This window comes from Sciurus carolinensis, chromosome 7 (genome assembly GCF_902686445.1).
Source record: "Sciurus carolinensis chromosome 7, mSciCar1.2, whole genome shotgun sequence".
Lineage (NCBI taxonomy): Eukaryota > Metazoa > Chordata > Mammalia > Rodentia > Sciuridae > Sciurus > Sciurus carolinensis.
In genome coordinates, this window is record NC_062219.1 from 134,777,665 (window position 1) to 134,804,998 (window position 27,334).

At 44.4% G+C, this 27,334-nt stretch overlaps 1 protein-coding gene across 3 annotated transcripts in view; it reads right to left on the minus strand.

Annotated features, from left to right (window-relative positions):
- Slc22a23 (solute carrier family 22 member 23) overlaps nt 1-27,334 on the minus strand; it is a 184,693-nt gene that overhangs the window by 121,188 nt on the left and 36,171 nt on the right. For 2 of the 3 annotated variants that reach the window (XM_047559499.1, XM_047559498.1), the window contains exons 2-3: nt 24,140-24,243; nt 18,322-18,476 (exon numbers count right to left, since the gene is read on the minus strand). In XM_047559499.1, the coding sequence (XP_047415455.1) occupies nt 18,322-18,476; nt 24,140-24,243 (259 nt within the window). Of the gene's footprint in view, nt 1-13,692; nt 14,704-18,321; nt 18,477-24,139; nt 24,244-27,334 lie in introns of those variants that run through there. The other variant, XM_047559500.1, reaches the window with a different exon arrangement.

Genomic DNA, 27,334 nt, shown 5'->3' on the forward strand with positions numbered 1-27,334 from the left:
CTGGGGATGTAGCTGAGTGGTAGACTACTTGCCTAGCATGCACAAGGCCCAGGCTTCCATCTCCAGCACCAGGGAGGAATAATGCTGACTTAATAGAAAATTTCTTATTGAACATTTATATGAGCAGGAATGTGCTATGTACAAAGGATTCAAGCTCAGCTGTGTCCTCCTCTCAGGGAGCTACAATGAAACTGAGAGCAATGACTCATGGGAGATCCACCAGTAGTGATAAGGAAAAAGAAGGGAGGGACCTCAGGTTACACTCACCATTGACCCTTGACCCCTACCATGCTCATTAAAATACAATTTGCACGTGAATGTTCTCATCCAGTCACTGAGACTTATTCTGACTGATATCAACTCATTAATCAATAGTTGTAGGATATGGTTGTGCAATCATTTTGGAATCCAACCAACAATTTTGGCATCCAACACAAATCTATCTGGGTCATGAGGTTTTTATGAGAAATCTCTGCATGCACCTCTATGATTCAAAACTGTCTATATGATAATAGCAGCAGACCTGTTTCCTCAAGGCTAATGTGATGTGATAACAGGAGAATAATATGGAAGTCTAGCTCCCTTTTAGCATTAACATTTCCTAATCACACCAGTACATCTATTTTGTCATACTGGGGCATTGATTGTCATCATGTTCCATGAAGTCATTTATTTCCCTCTCTAGCATTTAGATACCTGTCCCATGCCAGGTACAATCTAGGTATTAGAGATACAGTAGAGAACAGGAATGATTAGTTATCTGCCTTCATGGAATATTCTCTTGAGTGGGCAAGTAGCATGCATGGAGAAACAAATATGCATATAAATGAAAGCAGGGTAGTAAGAAATTAGACTAGACAGCCTGAGAAAGTGTCATTTAAGCACAGTTGCAGTGATAAGATGTGGCTGGGTCTGGTGTGCCAAAGGTCTCGGGTGGAGAATTTAAGTATAAGAAAAAATGGGTACAAAAAATCCAGGGAATAAGAGCTAAAAGGCCCAGTGGGCTAGAATATGCTGTGAGTCTCAGGGCCTGATCCTGCAGGCTACCACAGGCCACACGAGGCACCTGGAGGGAGCAGTGCAAGTCACTGGAGAATGTGGCAAAGACCACCAGTCACCCCCACGACCCATTCTCCTCTTCTTCCTATAGGCTTGAGGCTGTAAGTCCACATCCTCGGACACCTTTGCCTGGGAGGTACGCAGGCTACTGTTTTCTGGCCAAAGGGATGTAAGAAGTGGTTCCTCAGGCTTCCAAACAGTACGACGGAGTGTCCCACCTCCCCGCAACTCCCCTCCTCTCCACTGGCTGCAATACATACACCACAGAACCACAGAAGAAGCCTGAGCCCCCAGAGTCAGGAGGCAGCCTTAGCCGCCTGGGTTGACGGTGCTGAGGGGAGAAATAAATTTCGCTTTGCTTAAATTCCTATGGTTCTGGTTTCCAGTGCTTCGCAAGTGAAGCGACTGCTGAAGGAGGCAGGGGGGTTTGAAGTAGGAGAGTAGAAGGTCTATTCTGTGTCATGTGACTGTCACCTGGTTGTAAATGGAGAAGGAGTTGCGGAGGTGTGAGCGGGAAGATTAGTTAGGAAGGTTTCCAAGTTAGTTATCCAGGCATAAAATGAAAAAGCTTTGCCTCAGGGAGTTAAGGCAGAGGAGGAGCAAAACCCAGGGACTTGGAATGTAACTTGGAAGAATTGCTGAGGGGACTTGGTGATCAAGCAGAAGAGAGGAGAGGGAGACTCACACATTCCCGCTTCAGCCACCGCATGACAGTGGCCCTCCAGACAGGGGGAAGAACAGCTCTGAGGATATGCGAGGAAGGTTCTATTTTGGCCACACTGAATTCGACATGCATACTAGATGTCCCAGTGGGGTATCCACTAGGCATTTGGATATATGAGTTTGGAACTCAGCAGGGAGGTCTGAGTTGGTGATATAAATTTGGGACTCTGGCATCTAGAGATAATTTAATGCCATGTGTTTAGTGGAGCCTATGGGAAGGAAGTAGAGATGCATAAATGGGAGTCACAGATGCAGCCTTCTTACAGAAAAAGGGAGGAATAAAACCAAGTGGGTGTGGTGTCATGAAAGCAAAGAGAGGGTACTAGTCAAACTGGGTCAGACACTGCTGAGAAGTCAGTTAAGATAAGAATAAAGCGCTGGAGCCTTTGGCAGCCTGGGTGGTGTGGGTAAGCTCATCAATATCACTTCCATGGAGCAGTGGGAACAAGAAGCTGGAGTGGACTGAGGGAAGATGAAAGTAAGGCATGGAGATGATGCATGGAGCTCGGGTTTGTGGGGAGCTTGGCTGTCAGAGGGGAGAAGCAAGGCTACCGTGAGCAATCCCATTTGCTGCCGTAGTGCTCCTATCCAGCACAGGAGTCATGAGAGTCATGTGGTTGCTTCTACTTAAATGAACTAAAATGAGTTTAAATGACAAATGCAGTCCCTCTGTCATTCTAGCCACATCTCAGGTGCTCCACAGCCATGTGCACCCATGGTTAGAGGGCTGGACACTGCAGGGAGAGTGAATTTTCTCACTGCAGCAAGTCTTGGACAACTCTGGCCTCAAGCCCCGCTGAGTTCCCCTTTAGAAATCACCTATTAACCAGGTGGGGTGGCGCACACCTTTAATCCCAGCAGTACAGGAGGATTGTGAGTGGAAAGCCTGCCTCAGCAACTCAGGGAGGCCGTAAGCAACTTAGTAAGATCCTGTCTTTAAATAAAATACAAAAAAGGGCTGGGGATGTGGCTCAGGGCTTAAGTTGGGTTCAATCCCTAGTACTAAAAAAAAAAAAAAAAATTATTATTTTGGTTGGCTTCGTCTCCTCTGACTATGTAAGAGAGAGAATGAGGGAGAAAGTAAAAGCCTGTGTTTTCCTGTTTGGTTCATGCTATTGTTTGGATATAGTTTGTGACCACTAAAACTCATGTTGAAGTTTGATTCCCAAAGTAGCAGTACTGGGAGGTGAGGCCTTTAGGAGGTGACTAGGTCATGTGGCTTAACACTCCTGAATGGACTGATGCAGTCTTTCAGGAGTTGTTCCTCCTACGGGACTAAATTAGTTACCAGGAAAACAGGCAATTACAAAGCAAGCCTGCCAATCCCCCTCACCCCTGACTCTCTGGCACATGACACTCTCTATTCTGCTTTTCTGCCATGAGGCCCCCACCAGAGGCTGAGCAGATGCCAATACCATGCTCCTGGGATTTTAGAACCATGAGCCAAAACAAACCTTATTTTTTAATAAATTACCCATTCTCAGGTATTTTTATTATAGCAAGAGAAAATGGACCAAGTTTTCTATTTGCTTTAATAACTTAGAGCTGCGACTATTGTTGATCTCATTGTTTTGTCCAAATTCTTCAGCTCATGTTTATGAACTATTGATAACTTCCAACATTTGAAAAGATCAGAGATCTGTACCCTTTTCAGAAGGTAACCATGTGAAGGTCTTTATTTATTTATTTAAAAAATTTTTTTTAGTTGTAGATGGACACAATACCTTTATTTTATTTATTCATTTTTATGTGGTGCTGAGGATTGAAGGTAGAGCCTCACACATGCTAGGCTCTACCACTAAGCCACAAACCCAGCCCTGAAGGTATTTATTTCTTTGTGTTTATTTATTTGTGGTCCTAGGAATTGAACCCAGGGCCTTGTGCCTGCTAGGCAAGTGCTTTACCACTGAGCTACATCCCCAGTCCTACTACCTACAGGTTTGGGATTGCTCTTTTATTCATTCAGTCTTTTATAAAGGGGGATGGAAATGCGCCTCTCAGCCACTGGGAGGTAACTCCACTGCTCCCTCTGCACTCTTCTCTCCTGGAGCTCCATACCACACTAACACAGCTGGGATCGAACGGAAAAGCCAACTGTGCAAACATTCACTTCCACGGTCACAAGGTGGAAAGGAAAAATGCCAAAGAGAAGAGAGCTTGGGAAAACAGCTGAAGAGTAATCGCTCCCCGGAGAGAACATGAAATAAGACCCTTCAGTGACTGCACAAAGGAAATGGGAAATAAGATCCAACCATGATTGGGGCAGAGAACACCACTGTGTTTTGGGGTAACGGCTGCAAAGGAAAAGAGGGACGTAAATGGTGCAATATCCTGGGACTGCAGCATGGACGGCCTGGGTGGGGCATTCTGTCATTCAATTAACTCTTTGAAAGAACAGGATTCGGGTATCAAAGAGCCGCTAGATACCCTCCCCTTACTCCAAGCTCACGTGAAAGTTCTCACGATCATTCCTACATGTGGTCAGTAGGTAACCATATGTGTAGGACTCAAGCCCATAGGACACATGGGAAAACTGAACAATGAAGAAAAGAAGAGCTCCTTTTCAGTAACAAAACTGCCTAGGGATGTTGATGGTGAAGCTCATGCTGGGAAACACAGGTTTGGATAAAGAGTTCTTTCTCTATTTAACCTTTTCCAGGGATGCTTTCTGCATCACAGGGGGACTGAACTCCTTAAGATGCCCAAACCACTTCCCTTTCCTGGCAGCCCATGGGACAAAAGGGGATGATCCCCAGAGTTCTCTCCCCAAACACGGGACAGAACACACTTAGCACATTATCTTCTCCCTCATAAAGCTGGCAATGGTTCTCCACGATCTATAAAACCAACTATCTTATGGCATCCATATCCCTCCAGGCCTGGGTTCCTTCTGTGTCCTATCTGTGCACAGCCCCCCATGGCAACTCCTGTGGTCCCTGAGGGTGAAGAGGCTGGAGAACCACAGGGGCAGCTATACCATGAAGGGCCAAGGGAGCAGGGGAGCAGATCCAGGCCGAGCCATCAACCTAGTGAAACCTGGGGTGGGTCTGGGCTCTGCGACACTGGTCCCTGAAGTGGGGTGGGAGGACTGTGGCCACTCACAGGTGTATTTTTCACAGTCTATAAGGTTCTTAAATTTTATGCCACCATGTCAGTGAAAATCTTGGCCTATGTTAACACAGGCTTGATGGAGACTCTCTGGATGAGCCGCCTGTCACCGAATGTGCACATGAGATTTCAGGGACCACCCACATTTACATCCGGATTTACGCTCACCAAAGGCCAGATGTCATCATAACTGGCAGCAAAAATGCAGGTTTAACAGGGGCGTGAACAGAGTCGCAGGAGAACGGAGGCCTTGTGTGCAGGATGACACAGGCACCATCAATGCCCCCGAGCCCAGATGTCAGGATGAGAACCCGAGACCATCTGTCTCTGTAAAGGCCACTTCATTAGCAGCAAGAGAAACAGGAAACAGGCCATAAGGAATGTTTCTAGTCTACGTTACAGCCATAAGTGGACTAAATGCCTATTTAATTAATACTTTAATAATGTCACAAAGCTAACTTTATCTCATGAGATGGAGACAGGTTAGCGGAGCTATTAAATGACATCCCATTACAGTAAGCGACTGAGGCTTATTCAGGACTGGGGAAATACATGACATTTGAGAATTCTGTGCTGCAAAAACCTTAAAATCATTAATGCCATTTTAGACTTAAAACACTGTGAGAAGGCATCAAGTATACTCCAATTATTCAAGTCAAAATGCCAAAATAGATTAAATAAAAAACTGACTCTGAAGCTAGGCTTTTCTGCTATGGAACCCAACAAGGATGAATGGGTAATTCTGTTTCTGGAAAAGACGTGAAAAGTCCAACACGTGAAAGTCCTATATTTGAAGCACTGGTTTTGAAATTGTAGGTTGTTAATATTTTGGTTTTATAGTTATTTGGAAGTTGAGAGAACTAATATAAATTCCTTATGAGTTGTCTGTACACATTTCAATAATACTGTAACAACATATTCTAACTCAAAAAGCGAGTGTGTTAGGAGTGACACAGCAGTGACACACAGCACTAGAGCCACAAAGCCTTGGGTGTGAACCCTGGCTCCTCTACCTCTCTGTGTGACTGTGAGTGAGTGTCCTTTTCTAAACTTCAGGTTTTCCACTTGCAAACTGGAGATGATAATTGTGCTACCACATAGGCTTGTTGGGTGGGTTAAATATTTATAGCACTCAGTGATACCAAGGTGTAGGGGACAGATTCGGGAAATGTTAGCTTTTGCTTAATGGCTTCACTAGCAAATTAAACAAGGTCCAGGGATTAGAGGTATCAATTTCCTTATCTGTAAAACAAGACAATTAATAGGATGTATTTTTACTTGGTTAGTATGAAATTCAAGTGTATCTATGTATATCAGTACATACGTGCGTATAACTTAGCAGAACCCCTGAACTTAGAAAATGCTTGATAAGTAGCTTATTATTATCAAACCCCAATCATCATGATAGTCTCAGTTCCTCTTTAATAACAAAACAGTGCTCAGCTGCTTAGCACCCTGCCATGTCCTGCTGTCCACAGGCTGGAGGGCACAGAAAGTGTGGTCTCAACCCAGACTCTGCTCAGCTCCTAACATGTCAGGGCTTGTAGATGATTCTTTCTAAAAAGAGGTAAAGGAAAGGTGTAATCCTGCTTCAAGCACTGAGACTAAATTGTGACCAAATGACCCAGGATGGAGGGCCACAGCCTCCTGTCAAGCACTTCCGGTTCAATAAGGATAGTTATGCTACAGGTCCCCACTCAGAGAAGCCAATTCCATTTACCAAAGAGAACAAGTAACATTCATCCCACATTTGACTCCATCTCAGGAGGACTTGTTTGCCCTTGGAGCCCCCAGAGCTTGAGGTCAGGGCCTCACAAATGAAGATAGCAATGCCAGTTTGGCAAATCAAATTGATGTCAGGGGACAAAAACAGAAATCCCAAGTCACACTGGAACTTGAACAAAAATTCTCTCAATATCATGTAAAACAGATATGAATGGGGAACTGAGCTAGAAAGAAATGATCCTTCATTCCTCCCCTCCCCACATGCTGACAACCTTACTTTGGTTTGGAGGGAGGTCTGAGTCCTTTCCCAGAATTGACACAGAGCAAATATCAAGCAAGACTTGCTTTCAAAAGGCACAGGTTAGGAGGGACACAAGCATCAATTTGGCTTTTGAAAAAGAGCAGGCAGACCACCTCTGGTTGGACACAAAGCACCCTATCCTCTTCTACAAGAATCATCAAAGGCCTGCAGAAGAGGAAAGGCTAACAACACCTCTCAATGTGAGAACCATATTTTCAGTTCTCTGTGTTCCATGCTGGAAGTTCAAAAAGGCCTGTGAGCTGCCCTTCTCACCTGGGCCAGGGATCTGTCCTGCACACCTGACCTTCTGCTCATCATGTGAGATGTGACCCAGGGAGCACCAGCCTCAGCTGCAACCCTTCCTTCCCTTCTCAGACTCCTTCAGGTTGGTTTCTAAGGGGGTAGAGATCAGAACTTTAAAAGCTGCCTGGAGACCCCAAGTATGACCTCCCCATTAAATCACAGAAAGGCATGGCATCTGGAATCTGGACCAGCAGGAGCTGCAAACATCACCAATGGAGGGACCACAGACCCTCTGTGGGTTGAGAGAAATCCAGGGAAAAGAGCTAGACAGGTCCTCAGAGCCCAGGAAAGAACCCAATGGATTTCCCTGCTCAGCCTCAGCATCCTTAGCTCTTAGAGGCCTGGATACTAAGCCAGGGGCTCATTTTACCCCAAATATTTACTAAGTCTGATATGTTCTTAGGCCAGCAAGTAGAGGATGGTTTCCAAAGAGCTTTCCCCCAGAAGAATCATTTGAAAACAGGAAGAAAATGAATCTTTTCCCATCCAGCAGCTCCTCACACCTGTTTGGGAGCATACATTCTGAAACCAAACACGTTGCAAAAGGGTCCACTGTCATCCCCTCAAGAAGGCAGTCAAAGGACACTTCATGTCAGAGTAGAGCAAACTGTAGGACCAAGCCAATAGCTGCCTTCTGGATAAGAAGCAAGTTCAATGAGTTAACATTCAAAAACAGCTGGGGATGAATCTCAACGGTTTGTCTCACATGTGCAAGGCCCTGGGTTTAAGCCCCAGCACTGCAAAAAGATAAAAATAAAAGAAAAATATAGAGAAAATATATATAAGCATTTTTTTCTAACACCCAGGGAAAGGGAAAGGGAGTGCTTTATGAATATATCTAAGTCTTGAAAATGGCTACCAGTGTTCTATTTCCTTAATACTTTTTCTTAGCAATTAACAGAGCATTTGCGAGAGACGGATACTTAGGTGGTGGGATAAAAAAAGAGTCAGGGTCCCCTGGAATGATTTGTCCAGGAGAATTTTTCCTAGAGTTTATTATCTTTTCCAACCTTTGAAGTGGTTAGGACTTTCAAAGTGCAGCATGTGGCGCTCTGAGTGCATGCTCTGAGAGGTCATTTATTACGCCGGCCACTGGAAAAACAATTATGAAATAGATTCTCACTCCCCATGCCTGACCACCCAGCCAGCACCAATCCCCCTGCGACCCTGAGCTAGCAACTATCTCAGTTCAAAGTTTCCCTTTCATTAACGTTCCCAAGCTTGCTCTGAGCCCCCAAATTCCTCAATGAGGAAAGCCCGAGCAAAGGGGAAGGGTTGATTATCTCAGTGCAGGAGTCTTACTTTCTGCAGAGTGGCATCCATCCAACACACCACATCCCGGTGGGTGCACAAACATGCAAGTGTTCACCAATGTTCCTCTGGAACTTCATAGCTATGGATGTCGACTGATTCGTCCTCTCAACCCTCAGCAAAAATCTTCCAGAGATGAAAAAACTGACTAAAAGCAGTGAAGGAGAAACTTCAAGATCATCAATGGCTTGAATCACAACCCAATGCTGGACTCTACCCCAGCTCTTTCTGAACTGCTGACGTGTGATGGTGCACACCGATGTGCACTTGGGTGTGCGATGAGGAAAAAGAGGGTGAGGGGTGTGGCGAGTTGTGATGTACTCCCTTTCAGTATAGGTAACACAGCACTGCGGGGAGAGGACAACCATCTCTGATTCAACTTGGTGAAATGTCTGAATTACCCATCAAGGCATGGGAATATAATGCTTCAGATGACTTGTTACTGAGTTGCCTTTCAATTCATGTCTTCGACCCTGCAGAAATGAATCTCAAAAAAATTATTTTCTTGCACAATGATGTGGATGCACAACTGAATTGTGCACACTTAAAAATGGTAGAAATGGGAAATTTTATATTATATATATTCTATAACAAGAAAATTTCCTGTCTAAAATACTTGATATAAGGACAGCACAATACTCCTATGGGGCTTACATGAATTAAAACCTATGCTTGAAATTCATTTTGTATATCACTGCACTACATCAATGTGGCCTTTGCTACAGTTGCCCCGACCTACTAGGCAATCACTGCTACATCCAAAGGACATTGTTCAGTGTCTTGCATCTTTAGACAACACACTGGCCCCTTCCTTGGCCCCCAGTACCAACCTATTCTGACATGCCACTGAATGCTCAAGCCATTCCTTCCTGTCTTGCTCAACTGGTTTTTCCACCTCCACCTCTTATTTGTCTCATGCTACAAGGCCCTGGGGTGATCTCAGTTATTCTGGTAGCCTTAAGTTGCTACCTTTACCCTGAAGATCCACAGACCTTGCTCCTGAACTTCTGAATAGTAAATCATCTACTAAAGCAATGCCCGCAGATGCCCTGAAGATACCACCAACCGAAACAGAAATCCTCATTCTCCCCCCTCTACACCCCCTCCCCAGAGGAAGGGAGTGGCCAGTAGCTTCAAACGGTAGGAATCGGAATCAGAATGCCTGGGGCCAATTCCCTTGCTTCACCATTTGGAGAAAAATCATATCCATCCAGGTGCCTAAGTGGGTCACCTGGTCATCCTGTCTTTTCTCTGCTCTTCAGTCCCCTAGGCAGTGGAACTTGGAGAGTCTCCTTGCCCACGGTCCTGACCTTCCTTCAGGCTCTTCCCCTTCCTCAACTGGATGCAGCAATAGCCTCCCGCTCCTAGCCTGGCCTTCTTCCTTGGCCTGAGTGAACCCACTAAAGCATGCCTCTAAAGGTTTTCCTTTCTTGCTTGGGGTCCTTCAGTGGCCTGACACTGTTGTGTCAGACAGAGGACAGAATCTTTGTGTCTTTCCATTGTCCATCCCAGGCTTTGCTATTCTTGACTTAGACTCCAGACAAGCCCTAATCACCCACAGTAACCAGAATGCACTAGGCTCGGCTAAATTCTAATGAACCACAGTACCCAGAACACACGAGGCTCCAGTCAAGTGCTAATCACCCGTGGCACCCAGAATATACTAGACTCAGCCAAATTTTAATGATCTATAGTACCCAGAATACACTGGGCTTCAGCTAAATTCTAATGATCCACAGTACCCAGGACACACTAGGTTTCAGCCAAACTCTAATGACCTGCAGTGTACTAGGCTCCGCCAGCCTCTAAGAACTCATGGAAAATAGCAAACAAACTCATGGCTCAGGGGTCTCTTTCTCATGCCCTGGATCTTTACTTACTGAACTCAGTCCCAGAGAGCAGGAAGATGTGTCTGCTTCTGCATCTTTAGCACATGACAGTGCCAGCACTTATTATGCAATCAAGTGTCAAATTGTGATTCCCTTGGTACCTGGTAGGGTCTCAAATGTTTGTGGAACAAGCCAGGGGAGGTAGCACTCACTTGTAATCCCAGCAACTTAGGAGACTGAGGCAGAAAGGTCGCAAGTTTGAGGCTAGTCTCTTGGCAACTTAGTGAGACCCTGTCTTAAAGTTAAGAAAGAAAAACAAAACTAAGAAAGGCTAGGGATGTAGCTCGGAGTACCCCTGGGTTCAATACCCACTACTGGAAAAAAGTTTGCCAAGTGTTGTGGTTTGGATATGAAGTGTCCTCCCAAAGTTCCTGTGTTAATGCAGGAATGTTCAGAGGTGAAATGATTGAATTGTGAGAGCTGGAAACTAAGTAGTCCATCCCAGTTTGAATGGACTGACTGAGTGGTAATGTAGGCAGGTGGGGTGTGGCTGGAGGAGGTAGGTCACTGGGGGAATGGCCTGGGAGGGTGCATCTTCCCTGTGGCCCCTTCCCCTCCCCCTCTCTCCGTTTCCAGACTGCCAAGAAAGGAGTAGCTTCCCTCCACCATGCCCTTCTGCCATGATGTTCTGCCTCACCTTGGACCCAGAGCAAAAGATTCTGCCAGTCATGGACTAAAACTCTGAACCCATGAGCCAAGATAAACTTTCCCTCTTCTAAGTTGTTTTTGTCAGGTATTTTGGTCACAGCAATGTTAAGCTGAGCAAATAAGGGCAGGAGAAAGTGCTCTTGTGCTTCCTTCCATGTGGGTCACCAAAAAACAAAACATATACAATGTGCAGCAGAGCTCATCGGGCCTGATGCACTGATTGCTTTATGCTCTCAGGCAAGATCATGTCTTTCCACAAATAGTGGGTCTTGGCAAACCCAGTAATGACTTTACTTCCCACCCAAAACATTTGGATATTCTCAAGAAGCCTGTTGTTCTTTACATGATTGCAAGGGGATTGATTTATTTCTCTTTAAATTTTCTTTCAAGAATGAGAGAACTGTCAGTCCAATATTGAATGAATATCTGAAATTCCTAGATTCTCTCTTCTTGTCATCCCAACTTTTAGCTTTGTGCTCCATTCTGTCTTTTCAGGTGGGAAAGAAAATCCCAGGGGGTATAATAGGATTCCTGGAATTTATCAGCAAGCTCAATAGGCAAACATGTGGTAAGAGAGGAGAAAGGAGTTGGGGTCAGTGAGGGCAAGGCTGACAGGGCAGGGTCTAGACCCTGGGGAAAGGGAAGTTGTTAACCATTAATCCTACCCTATCTCTTCATCTCTTCCGAGGTGGCCTTTGTATCTACCTGGTGCAGTAGCCACACAGAGATCAAGGAAAGAAGTCCACCGAAGCTAGATTTTGTGTGGAATTGAGGAAGGCACAACCACAGGATCATGCACCCCTGGTTTCATTTCCACATGAAGTTTCAACACTGGAGAGGGCTAATGGTTGAACTTAGGATGCAAAAGCCATGGAATTCTAAACTGGGGTACAGTGGAGCCCAGTAGTTTTCCATCTATTTTTGTTTTCCATGTTTCTTCTCCATGGATTATTCTAGGAGGGGACCCCAGGCTTCCATGGAACATGGTTTGAAAATCCATTCCCTGAATCCAGAGAGGGAGAGGAGAGCTCAGAGAGATCATGGCATCTGTCATGGTTATTGACAGTCAACAGTGGGAAATCAGATCTCCTGATTTCCAGATCTTTCCACTTCCCCGTTTAGTATAGTGGACAGTTTTGTTTCAAACTAAGCACATGTGCACCATTAAAATTTCAGTTTGGGAAACACCTAGACCATAAGGATTCATGCAATTTAATAACACCCTCCTCTATGTGGGGATGGCCTCCAAATATTAATTTAAAAATATCCAGTTACCTTGATTTGCTGTTTTTATTTCCCCTTCTGATTTTGAGACAGGCTTTATCTTTAACAAATTCAAAACAACCATAGAAATAAGCACTTTGACATCTTTCTATATATTTAGGCAACATATGCCCACTGGGAATGTGGGTCTCAGTGATGCCGCTGGCCACTTATTCTTTTCTGCCCTCATCTTTCCATTTTGAACATGCAGAGAGACAATATTTCCTTACACGCCCTACAGGCATACGGATACTTGCATTCTTTTTCAGAGAAAAATCTATAAAAAATTCAGATTTTAGATAGCATGTAAGCAGGGACAGAAAGGTCTGAATAACTTTTATTTGCAGGACTGGTTAACTTTGAGAAAACCGAGTCCTCTGTGGCATGTGTGGCTCCTGCTGGAAGTCTCGCTGCTCCACTTGTACTCACCGGCCTCCACAGCATCCTGCCTCCCGAGGGACCGAAACTCCATCACCAGGTGCTTCTATTCTCACTCACCAGCCCCTAGAGATGCCAACAGCTCTGCATGCTCAGAGATGGGACAGAAGGATGACAGAGTAGCAGAGGGAAAATACTCCCTTTTTCTTTTTTGCTTATAAATTGGCTCCTTTGCTTGTCACAATTTGCCTGTGCTGTTAGCAACGTGTTTCCAGTGACGAAAACAACCAATGAAGAGATACTGATCTGCTCTGATTTCCCAGCCATGCTCCCTTTGAACTTGGGTCAAACCAAAATTCTCCTGAAGCTTCAAAAAAGAAAAAAAGAGAAAGAAAAGAAAGGAGGAAAATGGCTGTTCAGAGGCTATTTCTTTAGTGGAAAAAGCCCTGTCCATAAAGCTGGTCCCAGCAGGGTGAGGGGTTCTCACCCACAGGGTTTCTGTGATGGGGAATGGCAGGGGAGAGAGAGACCCACCAAGCACCTGTAACAACCCTTCACCCAAATGTAATGCAAACATTTGCACCCAGGAAGGAAGAAGTCAGCCAAGGAGGCTGGGGCCAGGTCTCTTCATGCCACACTGGGACATCTCACTCCTTGGAGCCCATTGACTCAGTCCACTGAAAAAATATATCTTACGGTATGGTGGTGATGCTTAACCATCCTGCTGATGAAAAGAGGTCCCCAAATTTTAGGCAGCTTACACAAAACCATATAAAAAAATAACACAAATTTTGGGACTTCAGAAAAACAGAAGTATAACAATATATAGGTGAGTGAGGGGGAAAAAAAGCCACCTCATATCAGAAATTATTAAACCACTTCAACTGAGAATCTAAAACCATTCGTGTCATGTGAAAAGGAGAACACCACCCCACCCAGCGCAAACTGGAGATTTTTCTGAGTCTATTTACCAGCCAAGTCAAGACTTGGCTTCTAATTTGCAAAGTAATCAGTAACATAGTCACCTGTGAAATTTCGAGTCACTTCCTGATTATGAGTAAAATTTACCCAATTATTTAGACTGTATGGGTTGAAGGAGGGTTATTGCAATGAGAACATCTTTGAGAGAAATTTTCAAGAAAAATGTTTATTGCCTTTAGACCAAAAAAGAAAAAATAAGTAAGTTCTCTCTGCCAGCAAAAGGTACTGTTTATTATTTCAAACTGGGGTGCAGCTCAGTGCCTAGAATTGATGAGGCCCTGGGTAATCCCTGCCATCAAATAAATAAACAAAGTAATATATTTCTCTCCTACAAAACATTGTATCATTGACTTCTTTTGTTGTTGGTGGTGTTTTTTTTGAGACAGGATCTCCCTGTGTTGTCCAAGTTGGCCTCAAACTCCTGGACTCAACCCATCCTCTTTTCTCAGCCTGTTGGGTAGCTGGAGCTACGAGTTCACACTACCATGACCAGAAGCTTCTTTTGAAGAAGACACATCTTGGACAATGCTGAGTCACTTTGCCTGTCATATTATGAGTCCTGGTTGGGAAAAGGATTCATAGCCCAGTCCATCAAGTCTGATTAAGTTGAGAAGTGACAATGTCTTTAGTTTTTGAAAAGACTTTATTTTTATAAACAAACAGGGCAATGTGATCTCTTTACTTCTTTTTCTTGGTCTGTGTTCTTGGTTGATTAAATCAAGTGGTTTTTTTTTTTTTTTTTTTTTTTTTTGTGAGTGTGTGTGTCCAGAGGTAAAGATAAAATTAAGTCACTGATGTAGCCCAAGTGTATTTAATTATTTCAGCGTATCACGACGGTCTCAGAGGCATGCAGACAGGAACCTCTGCTGTGGCCCTGCGTAAACTCATTTGGCAGGGCCTGTTCTCTGTTGCTACTGCTAATGTACGCTCTGCTTCCCTGTAAAGACTTCCTGAGAAGATGCCAACAGTCTCTATTTTATGTCCTAATTACACAACCACTTCTCACTTTGGTAACTAGAAGAAAACAAAAGTTGAAAGGGTAGAATATTAACTACAATGCACCAATGCACCTTAACAAAAAAACCCAAAGCAGGAAAAAAAAAAAAAAACAAACCTTGGGCAGCCTTGCAAATATGGCAGAAAACATTCACAAGTCAGTGGCATTTCTGGAAATGACGTGCCCACCCTTCTTGTAAACTCCAAGAGAAATCACAACAGCAAGAATTATGACGTCCCTATTTACATGGCCAAGCACCTGCGATATCTAAAAAAGTAGGATAATCAGGTCTGTGATGAGAAAGGACAGGCCTATCAACAGAAGCATTGAGTGAAATAAAAGCCTGGTTGAAAGGGTAGAAAACTTAGTATCATTAAAAATATAACTTCCAAATAATCAATGCCAAAAAGTTTTAAATGTTTCTTTAGAGTTGAGAACTTCTGGGCTGGGGTAGGGGCTCAGTGGTAGAGCGCTTGCCTAGCATGCATGAGGCCCTGGGTTTGATCCTCAGCACCACATGAAAATAAAAAAATAAAGGTATTGAGTCCACCTACAACTAATACAAAATATTTTAAAAAAAGAACTTCTTTACCCCTATGATCTAGCTTATTAATAAAATAATAATTAATTAATAATAATTAATTTAATTTCCTTAAAGCAAAACACATTCTCAAGTTTCACCTACGCATGCTTACTACTTCTATATAAAACACCAACAAGCCCATGAATTGGAATTTTATAGTCACACTGCCCTGTTGACTAGGAGCATCTTTCTGAACTTCCTGTCACCAGCCTCTGGGTTCTCCCAACTGCTGTGGATCCAGAGTCATGAGCTACCCCAGCCCAGCCCCACACCCTATATCCTACCCCAATCCCTCCTTCCCATTATGACTTCATTTCCATTGTGTTGTTGTTATTGTTGATTCTCCCTTGGCTGAGCTCTGCTCTTCTGCCATCTCCCAAACAAATCTCCCTAATTCTCATTGTTTGGTATTCTCTCTGTGAGTCCCAAGTCACCTTTCACATCCTTTTGCCTTATTTTAATTGTGCTATTCCAGGTACCTTCTTAGCTCCGACAGTGGGCCACTGGTTGATACATGGACATTTTTATGACAATGGCATTTATCATCATGTTTGAATGTTAGTCCCACATCTAAGAAAACACAACCATCATTTTCTGTACCACATTTTACTGCAGAACAAATGTAAAACTGCTCACACGAATACATGGAATAAAATAACGCAAATGATAGAGACAGAAAAATGGGACAATGGAAACCTTAAAGTATGGAGATCCAGATGAGACCAGGAAGGGAGGTCAGGACTTAAAGCTGGTATTGTCAGGCTCACACGTGACTTACTTACATCTGTGGTTGAAGAGTTCTAGCCCACTGGACAAATCTGGCTGACCATCTGCTTCATAAACCAAGTTTTACTGGAACACAGCCACGCCTATTCATTTATATATTCTTTATAGCTACTTTTATGCTACAGTGGCAGAACTGAATAGCTGCAACCAAAACCAAATGACCCATAAAACCTAAAATATTTACTTGCAGGCCCTTTACAAAAAAAGTGTGCCAATGTCCAGGATATATGATTCTTTGTCTAGGAGATAAAAGCAAAGCAATTTCCTAGGGCAAGCACACTCTTTGTATGGCTCTGAAGCAGAAGAGAATTTTCTACTATTAGTGCTCGCAGTTTAATGAAGAAAAGTCTTTACATTTAAATTTTACATTTAAATACTGCAACAGGTTTCCCAGAGCCCATGGCACAATGATGTCACAGCCAGTAAAGCAGTTCTATGTAAATCTGAGACACAGGAGGTTCAGGTACAAATCATGCCTGGTCTGGTTTAACTCAGGGACAGTCTCTAGAGATGGCAAAGGCCAGCCCCAAGTGCAGCCCTTCCTTGGCCCTGGCAGACATGGCTAATGGATCCAGGTGTTCTCTTCTGCTGAGCCCTCAAGTGCCCTCAGAACTCTCCCTGTTCTCTGGCAGACTTAAGCAATCATTAGCACTTGGCTTGCAAGATAAAACCAATATGCCATCTTTGCTATAAAGCAATTTTTTCCTGAACCCTGTTGACTGGGGGTGGTGAGGCTGGGGTTATACAGTCTGCTAAGTCCCCAAAGCACAGCTATTCTATTTCTTGAAAGTACAGAACTATACTCTTCAATGAGAGTCCACGGAGAAGGAATGGACTGCCACCCTCCCTCAACAATCAGAGTCTGACAAGGAAGGCTGCCTGGAGAGAAGACCCCATCAGACGGTCTGAGAGCAGGGCTGGGAGACTCCCAGGAAAAGACCTGGGAACTGTTCCAATGCACAGGCCAACAGGGGCCAGGGCCACAGAGAACACAGGCACTTTGTCTAGAGGCATTCGCGCCCAACACCCACAACACTGCCAAACACCTAGATCCAATGACCTTGTCACATATACATCTGGAAAGAATTCTCCAAGGGACGAGGGCTCCAAAATAAACATAAACAAACTGGAAAAGATGATTCCTAAGAAACTACAATTCTGTTAAATGTTGAAGAGGATGCCCAAGCACCAATCATGGATTAAGAAAAACATACCTGTAGCCTTTTTCTATACCCCTTCTTTCCATGTAGTTAAAAATCTAGGTCATGTATTGATTTTATTTCTAGTGGAACAAAAATTTAGTTATCTAAATAAGTCTTTTATTAGGCACATTTAAGAGAATTAAACTACTCTTATTTTATCATGATGGAAACTGCTACCAAATCTATACCTGACTCCTACCCATGTTGTCAAAGGAAAAGAGAAAGACAAAACATGTCATAAACTATCCTGCGTGTTCCCAAAAGATCTTTCCACTCGGTGACTGAAAAGTGTAAAATATCCACCATGCCTGAAACGCTCCTTCTCTTTATGGGCATGTGGTCGTCTTCTAGAAAATCAACAATGAATAAGTGAAACATAATCACATTTGACAGCAGAGGTAATAGAGCCAACAAACATGACAGAATAATGAAATAAAACCTTCTTAATCCTTTTTTAAAAAAGCAAATGCTACCAAATCTTCCCATTTATTTTTCTAGTTACTAACACTTAAGAGATCAATTCCAGACCACTTAAGATCACCTCTGGGCACAGGCAAATGTAGAAAATTTGCACTCTGCATGGCCTTAGAGGGAAAAATAATAAGAAGAACAAACAAAGACAAAAACTTTAAGAGTCAATGCAAAGGCTAAGTCCAAACCCTCTAGTAACAGGAATTCAGTATTTTCTTCCAGAACCAAGTACAGGGATACCCAAGTGTGCACTGGATTTGCAAGTGGAGAGAATACCAATGTGGAAAATTCCAGAGGGAAGCAAAAGTCACCCCATAACAGCTATGGGCTGATCTCCGCTTCTCCAAGCCATTGTGCAACCTGCCGTGTCCTGTAATGGGCACTGAGCCCAAGCTGGAGGTAAGGATTAAGTGGACACTGGACAGTGTCATCTAAAAAAAAACTCTTTCACAATCATCAAGGTCTCTACAGTTTGTACTTCCAAAAGATTGCCATTGCAAACAATCTGCATGCATGGTATCACTCCCAGAGCCTCACAGGCAATGGTACCTCTGTTAACTGTCGTAACAGTCGTCACGAAGGTTTCTACTTACGTAGCGCATACAAGGTGAGAATTATTCCAGCCAGACAAAATCCTTCGAAGAACCTGAGTGTGCTGAACATTGTCACATTCACTGACAGTGCCACAGTCAGTCCAAAGATCAGAATGAAGATGATGGAGAACAGCAGCACAGGCCGCCGGCCCACCCTGTATTGGGAGAAGGGAGAGGAATCACCATTAAATAGGATGACAACGCTGCTCAAACCCAGCATCCAGCAGGCAAGGCGCTCAATATACATTGAATGAGTACTGGACTGAAAGTATTCATACTGTCTAGACCCCCTTCACTACATCATGACTACTAGGGGCAGAAAGGACTCCTGGGGACATTTAGCCCAACCCCCTTATTCTGGGCTAAGGAAGCACAGATCAAATAGCTACTGGGAAAGAGAATTGAGACATGAACCCAATTCCTGTTGCTGAGTCTATTTCTGAGTATAAACAGGGATGATTCAAAGCAGGAGGAACAAAATCAATAACAACTCCCCAAACATAAACTTTGACACACCCAGCATTAAATGTCTTGAGAAATCTCTGACCTTTGGAACTGGACAGTAAGTCAACATGGGTATGGAGTAAAGGCTTGAGTTCTGTTTTCCAGGTTGCAAACTAAGCCAGGTACCTGATCTTACACACAGCCTGCAGAGCCAGGGCCAGGCCAGCTGCCAATTCGTTTCAGCTACGCTCCATGACAAGAAGTAAGTCTCAAGAGATCACACACTAAGTCAAGATGGCTTGGACTTAAATAACCAGTGTGGTCCTGACAGTGAGCTCAGCCAGATGCCCCCTGGAAGGGCAGCAATTACACTAAATTCATGGATCATGGAGCTGGTCAGTGCAGGATTAGTGACCACTAGGGGGCGATGTGCTTTGGGGTGGGGATGAGAGGGAGGATGGGGGTGGTCCATGGGATGGGGAAGGAACTCACTAGTTCCCCATGCCCCCATGATAACCTTCCATCTTCATTAACTCATCGGAAATAAACTGCAGTAATAACTAAACCAAACAAATGAATATGTAACACAACCAACTTGAATCAGAAGGAGAGTTCATGGAGAGGGTGGGGCAGAGTGGATGTTATCTGCCAGGATAAGAAAAGGGCAAACAAATTCAGGTCCAGTACCCTAAACACCATGCAGCTTAGCTGAACAACTATCCTGGACCTATTTATGACGAGGCCTCTATGTACAAATGAAACGCTTGAAAAAGTCACATGTAGAGAAACATGTAGGTTGGTGGCTACCCAGGGATGGGGACAAGAATGGAGAGTGGATGTTTATGAGCACCTTTCCACCATCCTTGGAAGGGAAGTGGAGATATTCTGAACTCAGAGCATAACCCTGTAAATATGCGAAAACTCGTTTACTCGTGTTCTTTTAATGGGTGAGTTTTATGGTATTTAAATTCTCTCTCAAGAAAACTCCTTAAAAAAATAAAAAGAAGACACCCAGTAAGGAATGGCCTGGCCCTAAAAAGGAGATGGAGATGATCTTTAGAAGAAGTGGGAGCAGAAGCAACAGGAAAGCATGTCTGTCCTTTAGAACTTTCTAAGGTTCTAACCATCCCCATCCATCACTTGGGTTTTGTTCAATGAGGTTAAGACCATAAGCTTGATGCTGATGTACATCAGTGATCTTGTCTAGAGATATTAGATCTTACTTCCCTTGACCAGGGCTGTGGTTGAGAAGCCCTGACCAGGAAAGGGTTTACCAGATGATTCTATTCATATTCCATTCATGAACAGAATTAAATTTGAAATATGGCTTGTTTTCCTAAAATGATGAAAGACAAAAATCTAATACCTATTTTTATTTCCCTTTACCTATCTGATCTGTAAAATGGGACTAAGCATCCTTTTATAGTTATTGAGACCGTTAGTGAAGGGAGCTGATGGACATAAACAGAACACCTGGCATGAAGAATCCAGTTCAATGTTTCCACTTTCACCCCTCCTGCAGGCTACATCGCTGACACCCACCAGACATGGTTTGCCAGGTTCTGACACGTTTTTGAAAAGATGATTGATTTTTTTTAATCTTATAGAAACCATTCTAAGTCCATCCCTCTTAAATGACTGCTAAAATCAGTAAGTAAAACTTATCATTAGGGACTATGGGGCCTACAAGGTCTTTGAAATCAAAGTGCCCTGATTTTGATTCCAGCTTCATGCCATTTTTGAACTCTCTGACCTTGGAAAAGTCCAAGCGTGTCCACTGAGCCTCGGGTTCCCTTTCACAAGAGGCAGTAAAATGCCTACCTAACAGGGTTGCTGTGGGGTATGGAAACACGTAAGAGACTCAGTGGGTGTTCAATACATGCTAGCTAGAAGCCTTGGAGTTCTAGCACGAGCTGGCTCCCTAGGGCAGAATCCCTAGGAGATGACTGATAAAATCACATTCCTCAGTCTGTAATGCAGAGGCCTTTTTCACTTAGGATCTGTGGCTGGCAGAAAAATGGCCCTGAAAGATGTCCACGTCCTAATCCTCAGAACCTGTGAGTATTTTACCATTCAGGGCAAAAAGGACTTTGGATGTGATTAAGGTTAAGGATCCTGAGGTGTGGTGGGATGACCTCCCCGGCTGCAGGGAACCAGAGGACTTGACATGAGGACTTGACTTGCCATCTCTGGCTCTGAAGATGGAGGAAACAGGCAGAAGCCACAGAATGCAAGTAGCTCCTTGAAAGCCAGAAAAAGCAGGAAAATGCTCGTCCCTGAGCTTCTAGGGAGGAGCACTGCCTTACACACCATTTTGGACTTGTGGACTACAGAACTGCAAGATGATTACTTTGTGTAGTCGAAGCCACCAAGAATGCAGTGATTTGTAACAGCAGTCATAGGGACCATATAGGGTCTCCATAGGAAACAGACATCCATGTAACAGGAGGAGATTTTAATAAAGGGATTATTTATAAAAGAGCAAGTAAGCTGGGAGAGAACCCAAGAGGGATAGTGGCCACCCTTGCAGCTTTTAGCAGGAGGGAGCTTGGGGGACAGACAGCCATGGGTGGCAGAGAGGTGCTATATGAGGGGCCCCTGACAGAAGGTAGCAGTCCTTCCAGCTCTGCAGAGACCAGTGCCTGACCTCATGTTCCTCTCCCCTGGGGCTGTGCAGCCTGTATTCCCCACTGGCCACCAAGAGCCCAAGGGCAAGGGGCACAGCCTATGAACTGTAATTACACATGTAGGACAGCCTGTGACATAGCAAACAAGGGAAGGGAGGTGGCACAGCCCCTGGCCTGCATCTCCCCTGCATCTGCACTAACGTGCCACCTAACCACTCCTAACGCACACCCCCAGACAAAACTCAGGCCGAAAGCATGACTTTTAAAGAAAGCAGTATACTGTGTAAATGTTCCTGTGTGCTGACTGCGTCTCAGAAAGCTTGCCCTCTGACTTGATCCACTTCCCCTGCAGTCATGAAACTGGGCCCCCAACAGACCCCCAAGGTCTGGAGTTCCCTTAACAGGGTTTATTTCCCTTTAAGCAGGCAGGAGTAAAATGCCAAAGAAAAAAAAAAGAAAAAAATAAAAGTGTGTGGGAACTGTTGGAAAACACCAAACTTCCAAACTGAAAGAGAGTCTCATGTTCAAAAGGTCCCCCCGCAAAGCAGTTCCCCTGAATCCCCAGAGAATACCTGCTTGTCAACCCAACCTCAACCTAGGAAAATGATGGTAGAGAAGTCACTACAACATCAGACTTCTAGTTACAGAGGAAGACCCTGTAGGTCTTCTAGTTACAGAGTCTTTCTTCTAGTTACAGAGGAAGCTCCTTCGTCTTTTGTCCCTAAGTCTGGTGAGTCTGGTGTGTGATCACGGAGGCCATTCGGCAAGATGTGCAAGAATACGATGTCACAAAAACAGCCTTGAAGCACCTTACACCTTCACAGACTGACTCATTTAATAAAAGCCCATATTTACTTTCCTATTAAATCATTCATTGAATAAGGACACTAACATTGGCATTAAGTCTGCATTTTTCAGAAAGAATGTATCTTGGATTCTACTGCTATGCATTCCTAATTTATTTCAATGCAGATTTCTGAAAAAGAGGATCTTTTAGACCAGTATAGTTCATACTGAAAATCTATGCATTTGGTTAAAAAAAACAAAAGAAAACAGAAAAGCTTACTGCCTGTCCTCAAAAACAAAACAAATAAACAAACAAGAACAACAACAAAACCCAAAGGGGCCCCCAGCATACCTCCCCAGAGGTCGCTGATGACTTTTCTATTCTACAAGGAATGTGTCCACATGAAGCATTCACAAATGATGATTTAGCAGATTCTGGGCATACAGGAAATCACATTGTATGTTAGCACAAGGAACTCACAAATAGACACTAGCTTTAGGAAGGAAATTTCCACAGCTTTAAAGTGGCTTCTGAATTCTCTGCTGCTGTCTGCTCTGGGCTCCTTGCTTTTGCCTGAGCCAGCTTCCTCAGTTAACCAGGGTACAGAGGGCATCACAAAGACATGCACGATTTGTTCCATATCATTCTTGGCCATTATTATGTCATCATGCCCAAGATGTGCTGATTCACCAAAAACAAAAAACAAAACAAGTAAACCCCCCGGGCCCCGAGATTCCTCTACACAGAGTGGAAAAGGGGAAACAGTTCTGCTGTGCCTGTCCTTGAGCAGTCCCCTACATTGTGCAATTGTCTCTGTTTGAACACAGCACTATAGTACCCTTGTGACCACAGAATGCCCTAGATAAAAGTGCTGTGGCACGCTGGCGGAGAGTCATAGGCCCTGGGGCTGGGTGGCCTGGGGTCAAGTCCTGGCTCTCCAGCTTTAAGCTGAGTGAACTTGGGGACTTACCTAAACTTCTGTGCTTTGATTTTTAATGATGAAACAGGTAATAATAGCTCTTACCCAACCGGTGTTGGAGGACGGGATATTTAAATGTCTGGGAATGTTTGGCACTGTGCCTGGTACACAGTAATCAGTGTTAGGTGCTAATGACATCATCATCATTATCGTTAATAACTCAGCTACCATCTTCCCCTCCTGATCTCTATCCAACAACCTCATCCTGAAATACACACTTCGCTCTAGGCAACCTCACCTCCTTGCCCAGATAAAGCGCTTTCACTCTCACCTCTCATCATTGATCCTCCCGTCTGCAGTGCCCACCCGTTATCCAAATGCTATCATCTTCTAAGGCCTTCCTTCTGCATGAAGCCCATAGGGCATTCTGGTCAAGTAAAGGACTGTCTCTACAACATGTGTGATGTTTTGAAGTGCTAACCAGAGCTGCCTTACCCATTCACTCCGTGGGGATGAAGGGTCTCTCGTTCCTTCCCTATTTGTTTACTCAGTTCTAGTTTTTTGAGACTTACTCAGACTAGCCTGGAAACTCCTGGGCTCAAGTGATCCTCTGCCTAGCTTTCTAAGTAGCTGGGACTATGGATGCACACCACTGTGCCTGGATCCCCTCCATTTTTTAAAGCATTGTATGCATCTACCCACTCAGTGCAGCCCATAGCGTACTATACCTGAGGCCATAAGCTCCTCCTAACTAAACATCCAATGTCAGTATTAGATAAGGCTGCAGTCTGGTTTTGCTAGATTCTAGCAGCTAGAGAGTTGCATGAATTTAAATTCTCACTTCCAAATGGTCCATTATGTGCACCGACCAATCCTTTAGTTTGGCATTCTCCAGGTGGCAGCTTTGGCTTTGGCTCTGGCAGCAACACCAGGATAGAAAAAGACACAGTAACAGTATGCTAACAGTGACCATTTCTCTTTAGCCAGCAAAGACCTGCTGTGGCTCCCAAAGGTTCTTGCAGAAGGCATGTTGGTACTCACCAGTCAGCAATGCATCCAGTTATTAGGTAGCCAAAGATTAATCCAACCAGTAAGGAGAACTTAGCGATATGGACCTTCCAGGCATTATCACACACAAGATCCCACTAGAGAGGGGCAAATAGAAAATAAATCAGAGAGACACATATACAGACCTAGTGTTACTCAATCATAAGGGCAATACAATAACTCGGCAAGGACCATGGCACCAATGTCGGGGCCTTGTCGCATGTATCATTAAAAGTCTCATCAAATTATTTTGAAAATTTGAAGAGAAGTACAATTTACCCACAACACAAATTGTAAAGTTTTTGTCTGGAATGAGTTATCAAAGTCTGAAAGGAGTGATCCATGAAATCTGAGGATGTATTTTCTTTCTGTTCCAATTGCCACAGGGAACCAAGGGAGAGGGATCAGCTAAGGAGATGGGTGTTGGTGATGACCAGTGCCCCTGATGACCATCGCCCCTCTCACCCAGCAGAGTCACTACAGCAGATGGGAAGACCTACCGATCTTCTGCACAGGGCATTATAATGACACACGGAAATGAAAAGTGACTTTTGCATTTTCACCCCCACAACACTCCCCATACTATAGCTTTACAAATAAGGCAGGAGATAATGGTGAATGTCGAAATATGAACTTTAAACATGCTCATTTTTTCCTCATAAATGTTCTTTGTGTTTTCCTATATTGTACTATAAAGCTAGGCCAGAAAGTCAATCAATAAGTATGTCTATTGTTTACAATTTTTATTATTTAATTTGAAAAATAAAAATAATCCTCTAATTTTTCTCCTTTCCATTTGCAGAATTAAGAGAGAAACCCTTTTCTTCCTTCCACGTGACACATGTTCAAGAGTGGACACACCATGTGAGTGTACACACAGCGTACCTCTGTAGTCAGAGGACAGACAGAAGGACCTAGCACCCTGAAGACTGCAGTGCCCCACCCTGCTGCTGCCCACCCTCAGTGGTATAGATGTCCTGCTACTGGGGCAAAGAAGTGGCCAAGTTTCCACTTCGGGGTTCTCTACTCCAGATCCGTGGAGGCGGCAAACTCAGCTAGGGACATGCACCAGAGAGTGTGGAATTTGCCAGAACAAGAAGTATTCTGGAAGCAGAGACAAGATGGGCGAGGAAAATGGCGGTGCAAGGTGTTGGGCTGGGCCAGATCTCAGCTCTGTCTTCTTAAAAGTCTCCCCACCACCACCACCACCACCACCACCTTGAGACGCTGAGTGTAATGCAGAGGAGTCTTGTAAACCCAGGTCCTGCCCCTGTTTTCCAACTTCTGGAAAGTCTGGGGAAGGCCCTGACGTCCACTGCTGTGTTTCTCAGCTTCAGAGGGACTTGGGAAAAGCTCAGATCAGCACTAGCAGTTGCAGGGGAAGGCACCTGGCTTAGAGAGCAGGAAGGCACTGCCTGTCACGTGGGTCCCACTTCTGCCTGGGATTCCTTGGGAGATGGATGATGCCCCCGACACAGGCTCCAGTCACCAGAGACCTTGCTCATCCCTCTGGTTCCAGGTGATCTGCATTGCAGGGGATGGGGGGATTATATATATTGGGGGAAGAAAGGGAGTAAAGGAATGCCGGAATGCAGGGTCAGACTGCAGGAGGGACTGGTCAGCAAAGGACAGTTGGAACAGTTGTTGTCAATGTTTGTTCATGTGTATGGGGAGGACAGCATGGCTAGTTGTGCAGAATCCTGTTCAGAATTGAGATACAACAGTGCCCTAGAGGGCTAACTTCCTTCTAGGAGGACTCCAGTAGTTCTCTAAATGTGTTCCAGAAACACAAGGACCAAAAGCATCTGCATCACCTGGGAACTAACAAGAAGTGCAAATCCTTGGGCCTCATCTTAGATCCACTGAAGGACAACCTCTGGAGTTAAACACAGCCTTGTGGTCTAAGATCCATCAGGTGATCCCAAGCACCCAGGCTGATTCTGTCCTGACCCTGAAAACATCCAGGGGTTCTGCTCTGCCTTTTCCCTGCCATAAGACAACCCATGAACTTTGCTCTCCAGGGCTTGGTTCAAACAGTCAACTCCTAAGAGCAGGGGGTGTTTTACCCTGCATGAAACACACACGATTACTGGCTTTTCCTCTGGACTGCAAGAGCAGGAATATAAGCTCGAAGATGTCTTAAATGGGCTCTTGGAGGTAAACCTGGAAAACCAACATGCATGGATATGCTGTTTCTAGGAGAAAATGTGTTTTTAATAATAAATACTTTTTTGACGTGCAACCTACTTCTAACATCAGGAAGGAAGGGTTTACCTTAAAATGTGAGTTATAGCATTATCGTGAACACTGTGTGTGCATTGTTTCCATAGCTTAGTTTACAAGTTCTGTGAGGAGAGACGCTTACACACCTGTAACAGCTCATCTCTCAGTCACCTCGTACCTGTAGGAACTCAGACTGGCACATTCTTGGCAAGAGAGGAGCAAGCCCTGACCTCAAGCTGCTGCTGGTGAGGAACGCACCAGCTGCTGTCTCTATCATTCCCTCTGCTTTTAAACACTCCTTGTCTCCACTAAGACTTCCCATTGATGAATTTATTTGAGGTTAAGCAATGCAAAGGAGTATGTTCTGCTTATATTAAATGGCTGGGAGACAAGAGATTTCAATAAAAGCATTCAGGGGAATGGAGAAAATGGCCAAAGCTGTTGCCAGTTCAGCCACCTGACCAATTACTACTCTTGGCCTTGGGCAGCCATAACCCAATTTAGTTGCTACCTAATAAGTTGCTCAGTGATCAACTCAACACGACCCCAATCAATTAACAATGCTGGAGTGGAAAAGTAAAACAGTACAGGAAGCCTGGCTCATAAGGCCAGTAAGGAAAGGAAGCCTGGGTAAAAGTGTTGACTGGCATCACCAATCTCAGCTTGTGGGTACCCACCCCTCTTGGAGGTGACCTGGGAATCCAGTACAAGGCAGCTACCAGCCACCTGGTGCCTTAAACCCTCCTCAATTAGACACAGGAATGGAAAGCATATCTGAATCAACAAGCAGAGGGACTGGGAGGTCCCAGCAGGCTTACCAAGATAAGGGTTACTCAAGTCTGGGGATCCGCCTAAAAACAACACCCTTATAATCCTGGAGGCTCACCCTGGAGGCACATTCCATTGGGCTGGGTGGGGCGAGGCTGGAGGACTCCACTGAGCTGCCTCCCTTGTTTAACTTCTACT